This window comes from Drosophila tropicalis, unplaced genomic scaffold, assembly GCF_018151085.1.
Source record: "Drosophila tropicalis isolate 14030-0801.00 unplaced genomic scaffold, ASM1815108v1 contig_443, whole genome shotgun sequence".
Lineage (NCBI taxonomy): Eukaryota > Metazoa > Arthropoda > Insecta > Diptera > Drosophilidae > Drosophila > Drosophila tropicalis.
Window position 1 is genome coordinate 4,087,059 of NW_027172907.1, and position 19,166 is coordinate 4,106,224.

Here is a 19,166-nt window from a genome sequence, read left to right on the forward strand (position 1 = left end):
TTAATCGTTGGTGTTAGTTCTGATAAATATATAACAGCTGGGCGGCACTATTTAAAACTAGTTGATAAATTTGATGAGCAGAAACATTGTAGAGGTCATAAAACTGTGATTCAGAACCAATAAAACAATGTTTAGAGAAATCCCAACTACTATTTTAAGAGGTAAAGATATGGGATGGCCATCACAACTCTAGATTCTGTATTCTAGATTCTCTATGCAGACAACCTGCTCACCCTTTGTGCTGCCCATGATTAAAAATCGTTTAATTAGTAAGCCAAATGTGTCATAAAACCAGGTTTTAAGAATCATAAAGAGCAACCGGCGAAAGGAAACATTCAGATGTTAGATCTTTACGGTTTCACCAACAGGTGTAGAATTCACAAAACTGCTTTATATTTTCAGCCTAAAGGTAGTCCACAGTATTTTCGCTCAGTTCCAAGTCGATTGAGCCTTCCACTTTAGACAAATGCCAATTAAACTTTGCAAAATTTTCTAAATTCCATAATTTTTTAGCCGATTTTGAAAATTTATAGCTTTACCCTTTTATTTTTTTAACAAAGTAATGTCGATGGTCTTACACAGAATATAGCCGACTATAAACAGCTGGCTGCTTGCCTTAATCCTTGAGGCGATACGCCTTTCCCTGCAACTTCATACTTTCACTTATGGTGGATCCCTTCGGACTCAAAACATAAACTTAAGAAAGACAGATTCTCTAAAAACTTAAGGAGAAAAATAAAACAATTTGAGACCACACACATATTTAAAGGCAGAAAGCAACAACATTTGATTTCAATTTGATAGAAGATGGGGAAAATGGAAAGCTGTTCACGCTTCGAGGGCTTTTTTGAAGCTTTTGCTCACCCTGTTTGCCGTTTTACAGAACGGTTAATTGAGCCAACAGAAACGCAAGCACGAGCTAACAGTGAGCCCTCTCGGCCGAGAGATTCCCCATGAATGCGAGCGGTCAATTCAAAATTATACGATTATTCGTCCTCAAATATACACCATACGCCATGTTGGCCAGTCATTCAATTGAAGATACTCCCAAGTAACAGACATAAGGAGAACCAACAGTTTAATAATTAACTGCGCATCGGTTAATGCACATAGCACGCGTGTTGACAAGATCGCGCGAGACACTGAGAAACTGGTGAGCTTAGTGAGCGTGGGAGAGCCCCCGAGAGGCCCCTAAATTGTCAGTGTACCCAGTATTCAGTAAACCGTCGACTCGAGCTAACGTGTGCGGACGACAGCAATACAAAGAAAAAAGTCAAAACAAATCGGACACAACATTTATTTATTTATTATTTATTTTTTTTTGTTTTTACTCGTAATTTGTTTGATTGGTTTTAAGAGAGAAATTTAAACATTATCTACATTAAAGAAAAAAAAAATGAACGAAAAGAAATAAAAACCAAAAAAAAAAAAGATGTTGTAAACCAGCAACATACAACCAAAATCGAAAAACCAAACAAAAACCACACATACACAAACAACAACAACAAAAAAATCAACCAACCAAAAAAACAAAAATAAAATAAGAAAAAAAGGTACGAACAAATCTCAGAGCTTGCCCCAATTTCGCAGACTTGAAAACATACAATATATATGTATGTATGTATGTAGGTACATCATACATATGTATGTATATATGTTTTTATGTACATACATATGATGTATGTATGTAGGTACATACTAATATAAAATAAAATATATTTAATTTTTACAAATGTGCGCCGCAATAATTTCTTCTCACGTGTGTGGCTGCTGTTGACTATGACTAAGACGTCATTATAATGTTTGGTCTTTTCTCTTCTTGCTGTTGCTCTTCGTCTTCCACTTCTTCTTCTTCTCCTTCTTCTTTGGTTTCTGCTGCCTTTGAGTTTGGCTTCTTCATCATCTTGATCATCATCGTCATCAGCGACTTTTTTCTGCCATTTCGGTTTGTTTCTGCCAGCAGCAAACAGGAAAAGAAACAACCATTAACAACAACAACAGCAACAAGACCTTTCCAATTTTTCGGATCGGTGACTATAGTTTAGAATTTGAATATAATGTTTGATTACTTATCGCTTTTCTCTTTCATCCTCATCATCCTCAACCTCATCGTCAAATTGTTTATCTTCTTTATCTGTCTTCTTGAATATAGTTGGAGTTGTTCTACGATGAATTTTTTAAGTTTAATCGTTTCAAACAATGATAACGAGAGGACTAGTGAGAAAAGGTTAAGCCTAATAAAAGCAACTCTATGTTTACTTAAGCTAACATGCTTCATAATTTAAGCAATGGAGAGAACTCGTCAACTCAAAGTTCTAATATTTTTCCCCATTTCTCAAAATTCAAGTTAAGAAAGGAATTGCTTTTGCTACGTTTCCGTCTTTAGCAAATCCAGAGTCACTTACTTTCATTATAAATGTTTGATCTATTCAGAGACATCATCACTTCATGCGATACATTTGGTGGCCACGAGCTTATACGAGCTTACGTTTTCCGGGTCCCAGGTTCTAGTAATTTTTACTAAATTACTTTTTTTTTTAATACGAAATATAGTGAATTGAATTTCCCATCCAATGCTCTATTTTTTGATGGAATCGAAGTGGCAATTCCATTTGAATGATCATGATATAAACAGTAAAAGCTTTTGCCTAATCGTTGTCTAGTCGTCAAGTAAAGTGCATGACCATTTTCTGCAGAGTCTCCTTATCAGGAGGGATTTCGTTTTGTGGCTTTTCTTTTTTGTTTGAGTATCTCGGATATTAGTTCAAAGATTTCTCACCTTTTTGTGAGAGATTTGTTTTGAACTTGTTGGTTTTACAAACAAGAAGAACATTTTTGTCGCCCCGCTATGGAAAAGTGAAGCGAAAAAAACTTCCATTCCATGTTGGAGCACAATATTTGGCATTAATACAACAAATATTGTAGAAAGAAACCTTAAAGGTCAGTGTTTGGGAAAATAAACATTCAATGCGGTGGTCTGTACCCTTCAGTACGATTTCAACGTGTTTCTGTTTGGGTCTTTTTATCAGCCTGGCTCGTTTATTTTTGTGTCTACAATGTTTTTTTGTTTTTTTTTTTTTTTTTTGTCGTGGGTATATGTGTATTATTTGTCGATTCGGTATAGATAAGTTCTATACACTATATAACAAGGCAACATATGCCAAAACTGATTGAGCTGATAAACTTAAGGCTGGCTGCCTTCTAGCTTGTGATATCAGTCGGGCAGCAGCCCCAAATAACCGAAACCGAACCCAGCCCACACTTTAATAAAACCAACATCAACAGCAACAGAAAGAAAAAAAAAAAACCAATATGGTGGAAAAAAATTTGCAGACACAATTGTTTGTCTTTTTCCCTTCCCTCCCTCTCTCTCTCTCACTCACTCACACTGTCCTCTTATTTCTTTGTATTGCGGCGCAATTAAACCTGCTGATTGCAGTTTTTTTTTTTTTTTTTTGTGAAAAAAAGTGAAAAGTTTTTTTTTTGTTGGTCATAAGCTTTAAGGAGGTGGTAATGGGGCATTGGTATAAGGCAAACAAATGTTTAAACAGTTGAACACAATTACAATGAAAAATCACAGTTTACAATATATATATGTATATGGATTTTCTTTGTTTTATATTTTTAGGATCTCATATTCAGGTTGCGTTTGTGCGGCATCGATCGATCGGAACCTACAGCAACAAAACGTTAAACTAAAACACTACAGAAACTGATTTATATATATAAGGACAACAGATATATATGTATCAATAAGCATATATATACAAATTTAAGAATGGCTGCCAATAATATAATTGTGTCATTTTTTTTATTATTCTGCATCACAGTTCGGCAGATAAACTCAGGTAAGCAAATGCATTGATCAATCGATTAACGATTCTTTTAGTTTAGGCAAAACAAATTAGTACCTCACTCTCTCTCTCCCTCTCTCGCTCACTCTTAAATGTTTAAATGTTAAATGTCTAAAGAAAACAGTCATGATCTTTAAGTAGGTCACAAAGAATATAACAACTAGAGATCTATGTATATATAGTCTTTGAACACTTCAGCTAACTGATATTACTGACATCCGGTCGTATGCGTTATACATGGATGCATTTCATTTACTTTCCCTTTTCCCCTTGCTCAACCCTATCACCATCCCAATCCCTTTATTGATCTTCAAACAATTGGAAATATGTATATTGCCAAATGAATGAATGAACTCATCATTATCAAGTGTAAAATAAATGAGTCATCATCAGAGTGCTTAAAGACCTTTTTAGCTGTTGTTTATGCGATTTATGTCTGTACTATATATATACCTATATTTATGTGTATATATAAGTATATATGATCTGCCAATCTCCTTCACATCTCACATCTATATTATTACGCATCGACATTCCATTGAACATTTTCTTCAGAAACTACGTCACAAAACGACGGCATCGTTTCTTCTCATTTCGTTCACTTGTCTTCTATGCGCATAGTCTATATATAGGTCTTTACACAGATACATATACATATATATGCACTACATATACATACATACATATATAAGCCTTATTATCTCGTGACGTCAACTATAGATTTTGCATAGAAATCAAGCGATTTCATCTTTTAATAATTTCTATATATGTACGTTTGCCAATGCCCGAAAAAAAACACAACAAAACAAAAAAAAAACAAACGTTTTTGCTTTTGTTTATATTTCGTATCAAACACATGTTGCTCACACATGATATACCCTGTAAATGTGAAAGGTATATGCACTAGATTTGCAAAAAGAATAAGCTCAATAAAAGAATGCAAATTTCTGAATAACAAGTTCTTCTTTATGAGAGTGAACCTAAATATGTTCTTTTTTCAAAAACTAATAATGAGGTATAACAAATATGCTGATGAGAAGGCATTATTTGTATATATATATAGATATATGTAGCTAGTCCAAAGTAACATCTGTCCTAAGCTTATAATCAGGTACCACATATGTTTCTATGGCATTGATGTGACGTAAATTTCGAAGTGATATGACGACTTTCTATAGTTTAGTCTTGGACAAAGATATATACATAGATATAGCAAAAAGTCAATATTATATATAGGTACATATATGAACATTTATCCTTAATGTTAACCGCCTTAGTCATTAGTATACAAATATCTAACTATTGAGATGGAAATCAATTGAATTGGACTGTTGGCTTTTGCATTTAAAGGGTATTATTGAGTTCGTTGCCTCTTTTTGCACAAATTTTTGGTATTTTCTAATTTATTTTCTATCTGTTTTTGTTTTTGTTTGGCGGTTTGTGTTTTTATACGCAATTTTTTGTTGTTGTTTTTATTATTATTATTATTTTCGTATTTTGTGTTAATTTTTGTTTTTGTGTGTTTTGTTGTTGTGTTCATATTGGTTTTTTTGAAACAATTTCATTGATGATTTAGAGATAGCGTCATATACATACATACATTCATGTGAGTGTGTGAGTGTTTGTATTTATTTTTGAGTTTTTATATTCGATAGGGCAAACCCTCACCACTTGATTCAATTTGTTTATTTTTTTCATTTGTTTTGTGTTTATTTCTTTCTTTCTCTCTGATTTCCGATTTTCGGTGTTTTTATGCAAAAAGACAAAAAAAAAAAAAAACAAACTGTCTCACGATTTGACCTAATTACATAAATTTACTGATTTTATTTCAACAAGCTGAGATTATAAAAACAGAGCAAACAAAACAAGGGGAAAACCGACTAGATTTAGGCCTAGCATAGATGAAAATTGTCTTTATTAATCTTTTACTTGTTTCGAGAACAATTTTCAGTTTATTTTCCTGGAACCTTTGCCCTTTCAGATTGAATCTCTTGAATCTCATTCAGCGTCATCTTTTCTCGTTCCACTTGATGTAACTGCGCTTCATTTGTTTGCATAATCTTTAATTTATCTTGACTTATATTCATTCAGTAAGTTGCTGATTTCAATTATATATTTTTGATTATTCATTTGAGTCTTCTTCAAATTTATTGCTCTTCTTCAAGCTCACGCTGTCTTCTTGTTGTTCCATTCATTGACGATTATGTTAATCTTTCTGACCATGTTTTGGGGCCTTCTTTGTTTGTTGGAGATGAATTTACATATGATCTTATTAAATTGCTTTTCTTAATGTGTCTACATACAGTGTTAAACAATAGTTTTATGAAATCTTAATTGGGTTTCGTTTCACAGACTGAAAATGATAAATTTTTAATTTATCTATTTGGCATTAAGATGCCAGAACTTTCCAATTTCATTTAATGACTAATTTAACAAGTTTTGTTAAACAAGAAAGACAAAAAGTGTCTTTATTCGGTTTTAACATAAACATTTATTATTCGATTTGCATTATTTTCCATTTGAATGAGGAGTTTTGACCCCATCAAAACTGGCAAATTGGCGAAACGGCCAAAATAAAAGTACGAGTTTCTGTTCACTTCTTAGGCTTTGACGTCGTAAATATATATACTAACTTAGTCGTATATATTTTTATTCCCATTTTGCTCTTTCATGCATTTCATTGCGTTTAAACAAAAAAAATGACAAGAAAACAACAAATCTAATGTTTATTAAATTAATATATATTATATGTTGATGTGTGTGTGTGTGTACACATACCAAATATCTCAAAAGCATTTACCTCTCTTATCTGTTTATTTATACATAAGTAGTCATCAAAAGGCAAAACAAGAAAAAGCAGAACCACAAAAAAATTTAAGGAATTTTTTTAGTTACTTGATAATACAAGTATTATCTCTGTATTATCTGTGCCATATAGTCTTATAGCCAAGTCACGGGAGTTTGTTGGAGGTAAGGCCAAATGGCGAATAGTTAAGAAACTTTTTCTATGCTTCTTCTTTTGGATGCATACCTAGCCTTTGCAAGGGAGTCCATTCGTTTTGCCAGATGGAATAACAAGGAACTGAAAACAACGAGACAAGCTCACAATGTGCCTCAGATTAGACTTACACGGACTTATTCAAAATCGTCTCTTTAAGAAATTATACATTCTAGTTAAAGATATTTTACCAAAGATCAACAATTTTTCATCAACAGAGCATTTAATCTTCGTTTTTAAACATTTTGGTTGTCGCTGCTTTTATTTTGTGTGTTTGCTAATTATTATTGTGGAACAAATGTTTAGCTAATAAATTCTTGAACTATTATGAGGCATCCACAACTTGGCTAACAAATTAGATACAAAGACAGGCAGACAAGTCGACAGGCAGACCGAGAGACAGAGAGACAGGCATACATAGATGAGGTATGCATGACGGAAATGCTATAAAGTGATGCAAAAAAACGTTTGAAACGTTTAGTTTGATATTCTCTGATTCATGACCTACATATTTCAATTAGGAAGGGGAATGCAAGACGAATGACGGAACGGAATGAACGGACGATCGATAGTGTTTTGGGGTTGACTATATGCAAATTGAGGAGCCAAAAGGGTGGAATACCTTTCACCACTCCCATCAAACAAACTTCTCTCTCTCTCTAGTCTCTCTATGTCTCGCTACCTCTCTTGTTGATTGTTTCCACTTTTGACTCCACTTTTTGTGGCAACCTAACCTTGAAGAACCTGACTAAGGCATAAAGCGAACTCTGGACTTTCATTTCAAAAGTAACTATGAGTATTTTGGGGCTGTATTACTCACACTCGCTCAATAAATTTCGTTGCCAGGTAGGATGGTGTGCATGAAGAGCCAGAGAAAGAGAGAAAGAGAGAGAGAGAGGGGGGGGCGGGGCTAGTGGGGAGCAATGGCTATACAATTTCAATTCATTTTATATTACCTTTTGCCAGTCTTAGACTTATGTATGTCACCTTACCCACTGGCTGAACTTTGCTTTTAGCCACAACAGAAAGAGAAAAAGAGAAGGTTAACTTCAATTTGGCCAATATTGCATATTAGCCTAACGGAAGTTAGTCCCTTTTTGTTAGCATTGAAAGCAATTGCTTTCTATATAGCGCCAGTCGATCCACATTAAAGTCGATATGAGGCCCGTCAAAAGTTCCGTGTTTGGTTTATCAGAGAACTTGACTTCTCTTGATTGGCTTGTCTAAGTCTCGGGCTCGGGTTCGGGTTTGGGTTAGGGTTCGGGTGGTCGCTGGGTTTGAGGGAAGCGGCACACTAAGTAATTTCTTTATTTAATTGACTCTTTTTTTTAGCTAATCTAACGCACACACACGCACACACACATACACATTCGCACTCTTCTACTACGTATATAAATTCGCCTTATCAAGAGCATTCCAAAGAAATTTGTCATAGTTATAATTATTGTATTGTATTGTTGTTGCTGTTGCTTAGATAATGCTATTTATTTAATGCAAAATCTTGCGAAATAATAAGCATTAATGTACACAAGAAGGTATGTGTTGTACGTGGATAAGTATATATGTACATATGTATATATATTTAGGTACATTCTCCATTAGCCATTATATCCATTATCCATTATGACTGACGCCTAATCACCTCCACATTGGCGCTGGCCTTAATCAGTGGCACATTTTTATCCGCATAGAAATCTATTTTCGTATTGAACTTCATGTCCGGCATGTAGGCTGGAAAGTGATCCGGATTGAGTGCAAATCGTATGGAGGTGTAATTAACATTCTGCGAAAAGAGGATCAATAAACATACATACATACATACATACACACAGAGGCGTACAAACATCATGAAAAATAAAAACAAAAGAACTTAAAAGTACAATTTAATTTCATCTTCTCAGATTCTTCATTCAGCCAACCATTCAGAGAGTTTACGATTGTTTGCAAATCTTGGCCTGTATAATTTATATATTTCAGATTCTTAGATTCTAAGAACCATTAACCTTGTTTTTTTTTTGTTTTTTGTTCACTGCTTTTGTTTTTATGTGTTATGTTTTGATAGCATTTATTTATAAACATTATAAACATTGTGCAAATATAATGGAGAAAATGAAGAGATAACTTTTTGTATTGATTTGGGCTTGGTTATTTTCGGTGGTTTCTTTACGGGCGGTGAAGCGGGGGAAGGTGCCGGTGCAGGGGTAAAGCAAAGAAATCACACGAAAAAAAAAGCCAAAAACCTTATCAATTTTATTTAATCAGCTGTGAATTGGTTTTGATTTGCCACAAAAAGTAGAATGTGCTCAACAATAGACAGAGGAGCTTGAGTAAGAGGTGGAAGGCAGGTGCTAGGTGGTTTGGGGATGAAGTAGATACAATGCTTTAGGGTCGAGGTGACTCTCATTTTAGTTTCTCCTTAAATGCCCAATGGATAATGGATTTCAAAGTAATTGGAAAACACTCATTGCCATAAAAATTTAGTTTACACCTTTATGAATTGGCCTTCACTTACCGGTAATAAAGGACACGATCTTGGATAATTGCCCGATTGCAATAGCTTTTTAATTACCGCATTCATAACACGATTCTTGCTCCGATAATCGCAGAGATGGCAGCCATCGACACGTACTTTAAACAATTGCTGAATTCCACCGCCACGCTCCTTGGGCATACCCACACTCAGTTCCACCCACATTTTTGGCACTGGACGTCGTAGGTTCCAGCGTGTATTTAGGAAATTTCCCTGCTTCTTGGCCATTTCGATAATGTTGCATTGAAATTCGTTCGTCACATTGAGGTCGACAGCCGTACAATTGATGCTCTGCCAACGTATCTCAAATTCGCGCTAAAGACGACGACGACGACGACGACGACGACGATGAAGAGAAAAATAAAGTATCAGGAAAAAGAAGGCGGTAGCAATATATAGATAGGTACATACATATGTTCATATATGTATGTATGTATGTATGTATGGATGGATGTATGTAGTCACATCTGTTATACTTATATTTCAACGTACAGTTGCCATTATTGGTTGCCAGCGAAAAGCAATAATTATGAATAATCCCAGCAGCAATGGGTTCTGCATGATACTATTGTACGATTGAATAGAGTCCGAGACAGAGTCAACCATGAATCGATGGACGTATGTAGTTATTAAAAAATAAATATAGAGTTAAGTTGAATATCAGCGGGACATCTGTGCGAAAACAGAACGGGGCAGTGGAGGGAAATCGAATACAATTTAATGGCAACCATGGGAAGGGGCTTAGCTCGGGGGGGCGTTCGTTTTTGGCATTCATTCTGTCCATTAATCAACAATTTTACGCTTTTGCCCACATAATTCAATTATAATTGTGCAATTTTCTATAAACAATAATGCGGATAATTACCAACTGAAATCCCAGCAAAAAACAAATGTTATCTATACTATATAATACACAAATGATATGATTTCCATTGTGAAAGGAGATGTACATACATATGTATATATGTATATAGATATGTATGTATATACATACGACTTTCTTTTTGCCATTTGCCAATTGATTTCGTCAGATTTTCGAGCTTAATTAATAGTTTTTGTTTTTATTTTTTGCAGCATTATAATTGATCTATAATTAAGATAAGGGTCTTACTACGTTTGTCACAAAGTAACAAAAGAAATTTTGCTTTGTTTACGCAATTCAAGCGAAAAGCCAACCATAACTATAACTATATACATATGTATGTATGTATGTATGTATAGTATTTCATACGACAACAGATAAGTGTCGAGTGCTTATGGTAGAACAAGAGTGAAAGAGAGGGGGGTGGTGGAGGGAATAAAAACACACAACTAACAATATAAAAAGAAACAAATTATTTGACTAGTTTTGTTGAAGGACAATTTTAATTGGGTAACTATGCGGAAAGTTTGTGTGAGTCAAAAAAAAGCAAATAAATTGTGACAGACGATTAAATGCCCTACTTAGCTATGATCGCTGACTGCTACTCTACAAGACTTAGGTGATTAAGGCCAAATGACAAATCGATGACAAATTACAATACTAACAAATGACAGTTTAAGGTTCATTCCACTGAAGTTTATTCAATTTAATGGTGTTCCCCCCAAAAATAATAGGACTACATAAAACAATTTGGCATTTTTTTTTTTTTTGTCTTTGTTTTACAAACGTTTTGGGTTATTATATGAATTCTCTCATTTTTTTTTAAAGTGTTTTATGGCCATTAAAAATAATCATTATAAACTGTTATACATGCTGTTGTTATACACATTAAAAACAACTTAATGCTTCATGACAAAAAATTATCAAAATTCCCATCAAATTATAATCACCATTAACAAATTATCCAAGTACTCTCTGATTGACATGAACATAAACCCACAAAACCAAAAAACTCCTCTGAACTCTAATTACTTCATCAACATTTACGCATTTCAAATACCCTTACCAAAACTCAAAACAAAAGATACCAAACAATATTTTCTTTAGAGGAAGGATCTTAATTTTCACTCTATTAATCTTATTTTAAACTTTAAAGAATAATAACACAAAGAAAATAAACCCAAAAAAAGAGAGAAACACAAAGGTAAATCTTTGAATGACTTATTAAACCATAAATTAAAAAATTTCTCAAAATAATTTATTTCCCTTGAAACACAAGTTATTTATCTTTAATAAAAATCTAAACGATTTCAATCCTTGAAGAGATTGATTTCACAAGCGATATCAAAATTACTTTAACTTGTGACCTTCAGTTACGATAAGATTACAATCCGAAAAACTGAGAAATGTTTATCAGAAAGTAAAGTATGTAAATCAAATGAAAAATTAATATTTATTTAACACTTAATGATTTAAATTCAACGTGAACAAAAGAAATATATGAAAAGCTAATGCTATTATTCTTAATTATGAATCATAACTAATTGTAAAAATAGTAAATAAAGAATAAACTCATGAGGGACTTTTAATCTAAAACTAGAATTTTTGTGTTCTTCTCCCTTTGCCTCAGTTTGGTTTCAATTCGACTCTTTGTATGTGAGAATGTACAGAAATTTTGCAAAAAGTTTTAAACATAAAACAGATTTCCAATAGTTTTCAGAATTTTCTGTCATTTTCCGTTTCCGATGAAAGGTTTGGGAGGTGTATTTAGAAAATTTACTTTCAAGATAGTTTTCAATGTAGACCATTAAGAACGGATATAGAACACATGGGATGGGAGATGATGAGGAAGAAAAGGAAATCGCATTGAGAAGAAGAAGACTTTGGAATATGCAAAAGGACTGCAAGGGTATATAAACTTCGGCATGGCCAAAGTTGGCAACTCTGATATTTGTTGTTGTTGTGTTTAACATATATTATTAGTAATATTTTTTATTGCTGCTTCTTTGTCAACCTTAGACAGTGCGACAAAGTTGTAACCTCAACACTTGAGACGACCTCCGCCTCCTCGAGTGGAGTTAACGTTGTCTTCTTCTCGTTTCAAGTATTCCTTTTGTCTTGCGTGAGTGTGTGTGTGTGTGTGTGTGTGTGTGTGTGTGTGTGTGTGTGTGTGTTTTCTGGTATTTTTCACTATGTTTTAAGTAACTTTGCATGTCAGCAGCGTGTCAACAAAACTGACTGCTAATTGTACTAACAATTTATTATTATTTTTTGTGTTCTCTCTGGTCTCTGGTGCGGTTGTTATTTTTGAGTGATGCCGCGCTTGAAGCTAAACAGAATTGCATTTTTGCATGCAACCTTCGACTGTAGATCAATCAAAAAAAAGAGTGAGACAGAGAGAGAAGATGAAAATTAAAAAGAAACGTAAATGAAAACAAGAAGAACAGGCGTGGGAGGAAGACGAGGGGCGGGGCAATTCTCTTATGGAATTCTCGTTTTGTGGAGTGTGGCAAGAAAAAAGTGACGCAATTTGGCACCCGAAACCCGGGGGTGATCCGCTATCTCATCTCCGATAATGAGAGCGACCCAATTGCCAAGAGAGACGGACAGACGGACCGACGGACGGGCGGGCAGAAGATGAAAACGACGACGCACAGAGACGAAGACGGATATGTATCTAGGTAATTTGCATTGAATTGCTTGGGGTTTTTTTTCTTTGTTGTCCAAACAGGTGTAAGGGTTGGAGCAGAGACCTTTGGACCTGGCCAGTTAGTTCCCTTTCCGTCTGCGTATTTATTTACCTGCTTAAACTGCGTATCATATCTTTCTTTTCAATTCGGCGTTTATATTGGTTGTTTTTTTGTGTTTTTTTTTTTTTTTTGTTAACTGAATTTGTGCTGACCAGCGATAAATGAAATGAAAAAGAGAATACTACCACATACATTTTGGGTCAACAAACTCGAGCGAGTGCAAAACACAACAACAAATAATAAAAATAAAAATATAATAATAATAATGATACATAAATATGAAATGAAAGCCATAAATAGAGCTGTTTTTAGATCGCATTTTCGTCTAGCTAAGCATAAGAATGGATGGATGGATGGATAGATGGAAATATCTTTGTATCTGTCTTCATCAGCGGCGCATTTAGACACGTGTGAAACTAAAAATACAATGCGTAATCGGTATCGCTGATAACGTCAAGACATAAGATAAGACATAAACCAAAAATTTACGGACTTTTTCATGCCACAGTGGGCCCAAATACCGATTTTGTATTGGGCCAAAGCCTAGAGTTGAAATATTCTGCAAATCAAAGTAAAGTTTTCAATTTTCTCGATAGACCATAATATAATATATGCTAAACTAAAGTACAATTCGTACATAAATGTTCGCTAATAGGTTTTCAATCGTCCCTGGCGATTCCCTTAAACCTAAATATCTAATATTGCGCATACGCAATGTGTTCTCATATGGATGGTAAGGACAGGCCTAGTCAAAATAGTTTATTTTACTTTCTTAACTATTTCTGTTGCCCAAAAATCGGTTAATGGGCCCAATGTGACATGGTCGAAAGAGACTGTTATCTTCAAGGCGCCTTACGAGTGCAATTGCCATTGATTTGTTTTAGAATTACTTAATTTTTAAACTTATTAAAAAATGAATAGATTACATGTTCAAAATCTAGTGAACATTCTAATGGTCTTCTTTGTGATTGAATATTTCACTTGAATTCTTGACTGTTTATGTCGTTATATATAATAAAAGTAATTTTCCCAAGGAAAATGTAAAATTCAGTTTTGTCAATTTTCCTGAGGCACTTGAACAAAACTAAAGAAAAGTTGGCATTCCAAAAGCAAATAGAACAAAGAAAATTAACAACCATATGCACATATTTATATGTATGCGGTAGAGGGTTAAGTTGCCTTGACTTTTGCAATCAGATTCGATCTTTTACTGACTTGTCTAAGTATACTGCAAATAGAGTTGATTCCGTTTTCTGCATATTCAAGTGGACGCCGATCGTGACCCTCCACTGATGGATCCAAGGAGATTCAGCCTTGATGTCTATTAAAAACTATTTTCAAGCAAAAGTCTGGATTTGTTTCTGATCTTAGGGATGGAAGAATGTAAACAAGTTCTCACCGAAAGTCTAAAGCAATTTTCAATTTCTGTGACATTTTCATGCCCTTTCAAAAAGATGAATTGAAAATATATTTAGGGAGGGAATGGGTAACAAAAACAAGACATTGTCTGTATGTACATACATCTATTTTAAATTACGTTCAATTAAATGCGTTGTATGAAGCTCTTCACCTACCACATTCTGTCTACGGTTTGTTTTCGTTCGTTATTATTTCATGACGTCAATTTTGAGAAACCAAAAATATCAAAAGCCAAATTCTATAACCTTCGATCACGATCATGAATCGCGAGGGACGCGCTTTTGTAATGGAATGGAGGAAAGTTTTTGTTTTTGCTGTGTGTTACACACAGCGTAAGAACAAGAAGAAAAACAATAACAAAAACAAAAACAAAAAGGGCAATAAGTAATAACAATAATAATAATAATAATAATTGGAGCAATGCAGCAAAGCACAATGTGAAATTGATTCAATGATGCCGATGTCGATGCCGATCATATCATCGGCGATCAATGCGATCGACGCGTCGCGACGTCTCATCGAATGGGCAAACGGTGCGAAGAAGAATTTCACATTTACCAACTTCCCCACCGTCCCCGGGGCCCCCCCGCCGCCCATTGCCCATTGCCCCATTTGCTTAACCGCCAATTACTAATTCAATGATAGAATGTCAAAAATCAATAACAATAAATAAACGATAAACGAGGGGAGTGAGTGACAGAGGAGAGGCGAGAGGGAGGGCTTGGAGGGCGAAGGAATAGAGAGCAAGCAACGAACTTTGGATTCCCAGATTTCTATTTAGTTTTGGTCTTTTTTGTTTTGTTCTGCTTTGGTTTTCTTGCTTTTCATTTTCAAATACATTGAACGCAATAATTAAATTGCAATTTTTATAAATTTACTTTGGAAAAGGCGAGAATGTATTTGATTTTTATATATCAATTGAAAGTGAGTTCATCCGATCCATGACTAAATATATATTTTTGTATTAATTCTATCATTGCAGCTTCAATATTTCCGAAGGATATATCACCGATATATCTTAACTGTGACTCAATAAAGTGTCCCGACAGCGACAAATGTCCCACAGACAGCTTCCACCCTCCGATACACGAGTTCAATGAACAGCAAAACTGCTGTCTGCAAAAATCCTGCACCTGCAAGGAATGTCCCGGCCCTTCAGCCGAAGATTTTCTGAAATGCGGCAAGGATGGTGTCCTATTGGTTCAAAAGCAGGGAAATGGCACGCCCGGCAATTGTTGCGATCAATACAAATGCGGGAAGAAGCCAATTTGTGTTGACCGCAGCAAATCCGTCAAGTACTACCCGAAAAAGTGCATCAAATGCAATTCGTGTGTAATGCCATGTGAGCTAGTGGAGGCCTGTGAAGAGGAGATCGGACATTGCCTTTCAGACACCATGGAGGGCAAGAGGAATGGTTCGAAATGGACCGAGCAAAATGGATGCTTACTATGTCGCTGTGTCAATGCCAAAAAAAAGTGTAGTGGCTCACAGTGTCAGCCAAACAATTGTGAGAATCCCAAACGGATAGAGGGCCAGTGTTGTCCCGTGTGTCCAGAGGATTTGGATCCACTACCCATCGACATTTACACAGAAGCATTCGAAAAACCCACCATGAAGCCAATTGAGGCTATGACAACCACTCCATCCGCACCAACCACGAGCGGTAAAAGTATTATTTTCACTATGTCCACCACCATTCAACAGCAGGAGCAGCAGCAGCAGCTTGACACAATTTCCACTACTCCAAATGCGCCAATCGAGTCGGCGATTTCCAAAGATTTGCATAAAACCGAGAAGACAATTGTATATTTGCCTACAGATGCAGTTCCGATACTTATAATCGATGAAAAGGATGAAATTCCTACCACGAAAATCGATGTGGACGAGAGTTCTACCACAGAGGAATCAAATGACACTACAGATGCAATTCTTATAGAAGAAAGTTCTTCTTACACAGTGGGTCCCAGCACTGCAAATGATATTCCCACTGAGATGCTAGAAAAGGAAAGCGAAAACATATTTGATGACATTTCAATTGACTCTTTTGAGGAAACGATCTCCCCCTCCGCTACCTCCTTTCCTTTCTTACCCTCTTCTTCATCCACTGAAGAAGAAGGAATGATAGACTTTGGTAGCACCAGCACTACAGATGGACCATCAACCATATCCAGCTCCATCTCCATGCCAATGTCGACGAGTTCTCCAGATTTGCCCACTCCGGAGTCGACCAGCCAGCATAAAGATCTTGTTACAATGGATCGCACTTCGCGAACAGTGGAAGAGAATCCATGTAATGACACAATTAGTCACAATGTGGCCAAGAGCAAGGCTTCTGATCACGATATTATAAATCATATCATTGTTGCCAGTCTTGTTGTCATTCTCATTGTTTTTGGTATTATTGGTTATATCACTTATAGATGTGTTAAGAAAAGTCAAATAGAGAAGCCAGAGATGTCAGAGAAGCCAGATAAACAAAAGCAAAAGAAGATGGAGAATAGGATTTATACACCAGTGCCCTCAGAACATAATCTAAGTCAAATCACTGAGACTTCTTCGCTGTGCTTTCCCCAGTGCGGAGTCGAATCAGATAAGGTGTAAACGATCCATTACATGTAAATTTAAATGTATTCTTAGTCACTAGAACGAAATTCAAGCACACACCCATGCGCATTCACACACTCACGTACACTTGATTAGAACTCTTCGGTACCCACAAAATGTCCTCGCATTTTCTGAGATGTGTCTTGAATTGGCGAGACTCTCGACCATTCTGTGTGAAACTAGTGCTGCAACTTTGTATGGTGTGAGTCCCGATTGTCCATGAGGACTTCCTGACATGTCTCTTGTAATCCCTCGGCAATTCCACTGGGATCCATACTAAAGCGAAGGAACTCGGTTGATTATCACATAGGTAGATATATATCCTTTATATATTTCGCTGGGACATTGTCCTCAACGATTGTTCTTCAGCGGTTCACCCCGGGACGCATACTGAAGGGAAGAAAATCGTCTGATTAGCACATACTTATGTACATATCTATTATTAATTATTCAATTTTTCTCAAGTCCCTATATTTAAAAAAAACAAAAACAAAAACAAAATTAATTTATTGAAACGATCTATTAAGCGAAAGACAAAAAAAAAAAAAAAAAAAGAAAACAAAAAGCAAAAATTATTTCATTTGATCTTACACTACACCAGGAGTAGTTAGACCATAGACAATGCAGACACTATTCAATTCTATAAAGTTCTCTTCCAATATATCCTCGACTCCACCTCCTCCAATGAAATATTTCATTTCCATATACATCAAACACAATTATAGCTTTATACACCAAAGGGTTACCCACTCTGCATTACTCTCAGACAGACGACTGACCAACCAAACACCCTCCCACCACCCCTAGAGAGTCTGTCCGACCTGATAGATACTATATATATACATATATACCAACTCATTGGAGATGCATGCCAATCATGTTGGAAACTTTGCACAAGATTAAAATTATAAGAACCAAAAGCGAAAAATATTATACAATTATATTATTTTTATCTGGTCATCTAACCATTACGACCTATTAAAATTAAAATCGAACTCGGTAATTTAGCCGGCTCTAGGTCAATCTTTCAAGAGAAGATTATTTCAAAGGCAACACACAAAAAGGTGAGCAGGTTGTCTGTATAGCTATTTCAAGAAGAATTGCAATAGCCATACCATGTCTTCAACGCTAAAACTAGTTGGGAATTTCAACTACATAAATGATGCGAAAAAAGATGGCGAAGCCTACACTGCCGAAGACCACCTTTTTGTGCATACCCTTAGGCCCTTCACATATTGTATCATATAGAAATAAGGGTTCTTTTGGAATAAAAATTCCGTTAGTATAATCTGGTTAGATTACGACCTATTGAAATTTGAATTCGAGCCGGCTAAATTGCAGAGTTCGATTTATATTTTATTTTTATTTATTTCCCCTTTACATTTATCTATCGTGATAGAGTAGATAAATATGCTTAATTTTTTTTTTTTTTTTTTGTGACTCCCGTCCCCAAATTTTCCACCCTTAGCCCAAAGCTCTAAAGTAATGATGTATGTAGTAGAGAAGACGGTCAGAGGACGCTCGCAAAAATGTTGGCAAAACTTCACTAAAAAAGAAACAACCAAACAAAAACTAGAAACACACATTCCTTTTAAGCCATTTTATCGATTATGTACATTTATACTTAATAGATAATAAAAGCACAAACAAAAAATGTAAAAAAAAAAAACAAAAAACAATATGTAAACAAAATACACACAAAAGAAGCCAAAGTTCTCATAAGTAGCGTTTGCTGACCATGTTTCGTTTAAAATGTAATAATTATAATGATAATAATAAAAGAAAACAAAAGCTTAAATTTGAAATGAAAATTTTATTATGTATGGCAAGGTGGTTTTAATTGGTGCCCAATAAATACCAACTAAATGCAAATGAAGCGATCACCTGTAGCTCTAAAGATGGAGAGGTTACCCTTAGAGCCTTAAGGATACCTAAGTCCCTTAACAAAGGGGCAAGAAGACGATCCAAGAAAGTAATTTCTTTTCGTAAGAAAAAAAATCACAGAGTTAATAAACATGCGGAATCCCTTCCGATTTAAATATTTTAATATATTATAACAAAATATTGTCCTTAGAACTCCTTTAAGCATTCCGACCTTACGAGTATTTCCTGTTATAATGTTGTGGCCTCTAAAGATGTCTGTTCTATA

At 35.1% G+C, this 19,166-nt stretch overlaps 2 protein-coding genes across 2 annotated transcripts; one reads left to right on the top strand and one right to left on the bottom strand.

Moving 5' to 3' along the window:
* The first annotated feature begins 1,058 nt into the window (after nt 1-1,058).
* Nucleotides 1,059-18,815, top strand: Rcd2 (Reduction in Cnn dots 2). The gene is made up of 3 exons (XM_068286381.1): nt 1,059-1,553; nt 3,629-3,848; nt 15,396-18,815. Exons 2-3 carry the CDS (start codon nt 3,779-3,781, stop codon nt 17,012-17,014), a joined length of 1,689 nt encoding a protein of 562 aa, XP_068142482.1. The 5' UTR covers nt 1,059-1,553; nt 3,629-3,778; the 3' UTR covers nt 17,015-18,815.
* Nucleotides 8,474-9,651, bottom strand: LOC137573996 (uncharacterized). The gene is made up of 2 exons (XM_068286103.1): nt 9,365-9,651; nt 8,474-8,635 (listed from the first exon to the last, which is right to left on the bottom strand). Exons 1-2 carry the CDS (start codon nt 9,608-9,610, stop codon nt 8,474-8,476), a joined length of 408 nt encoding a protein of 135 aa, XP_068142204.1. The 5' UTR covers nt 9,611-9,651.
* Nucleotides 18,816-19,166: the final 351 nt, after the last annotated feature.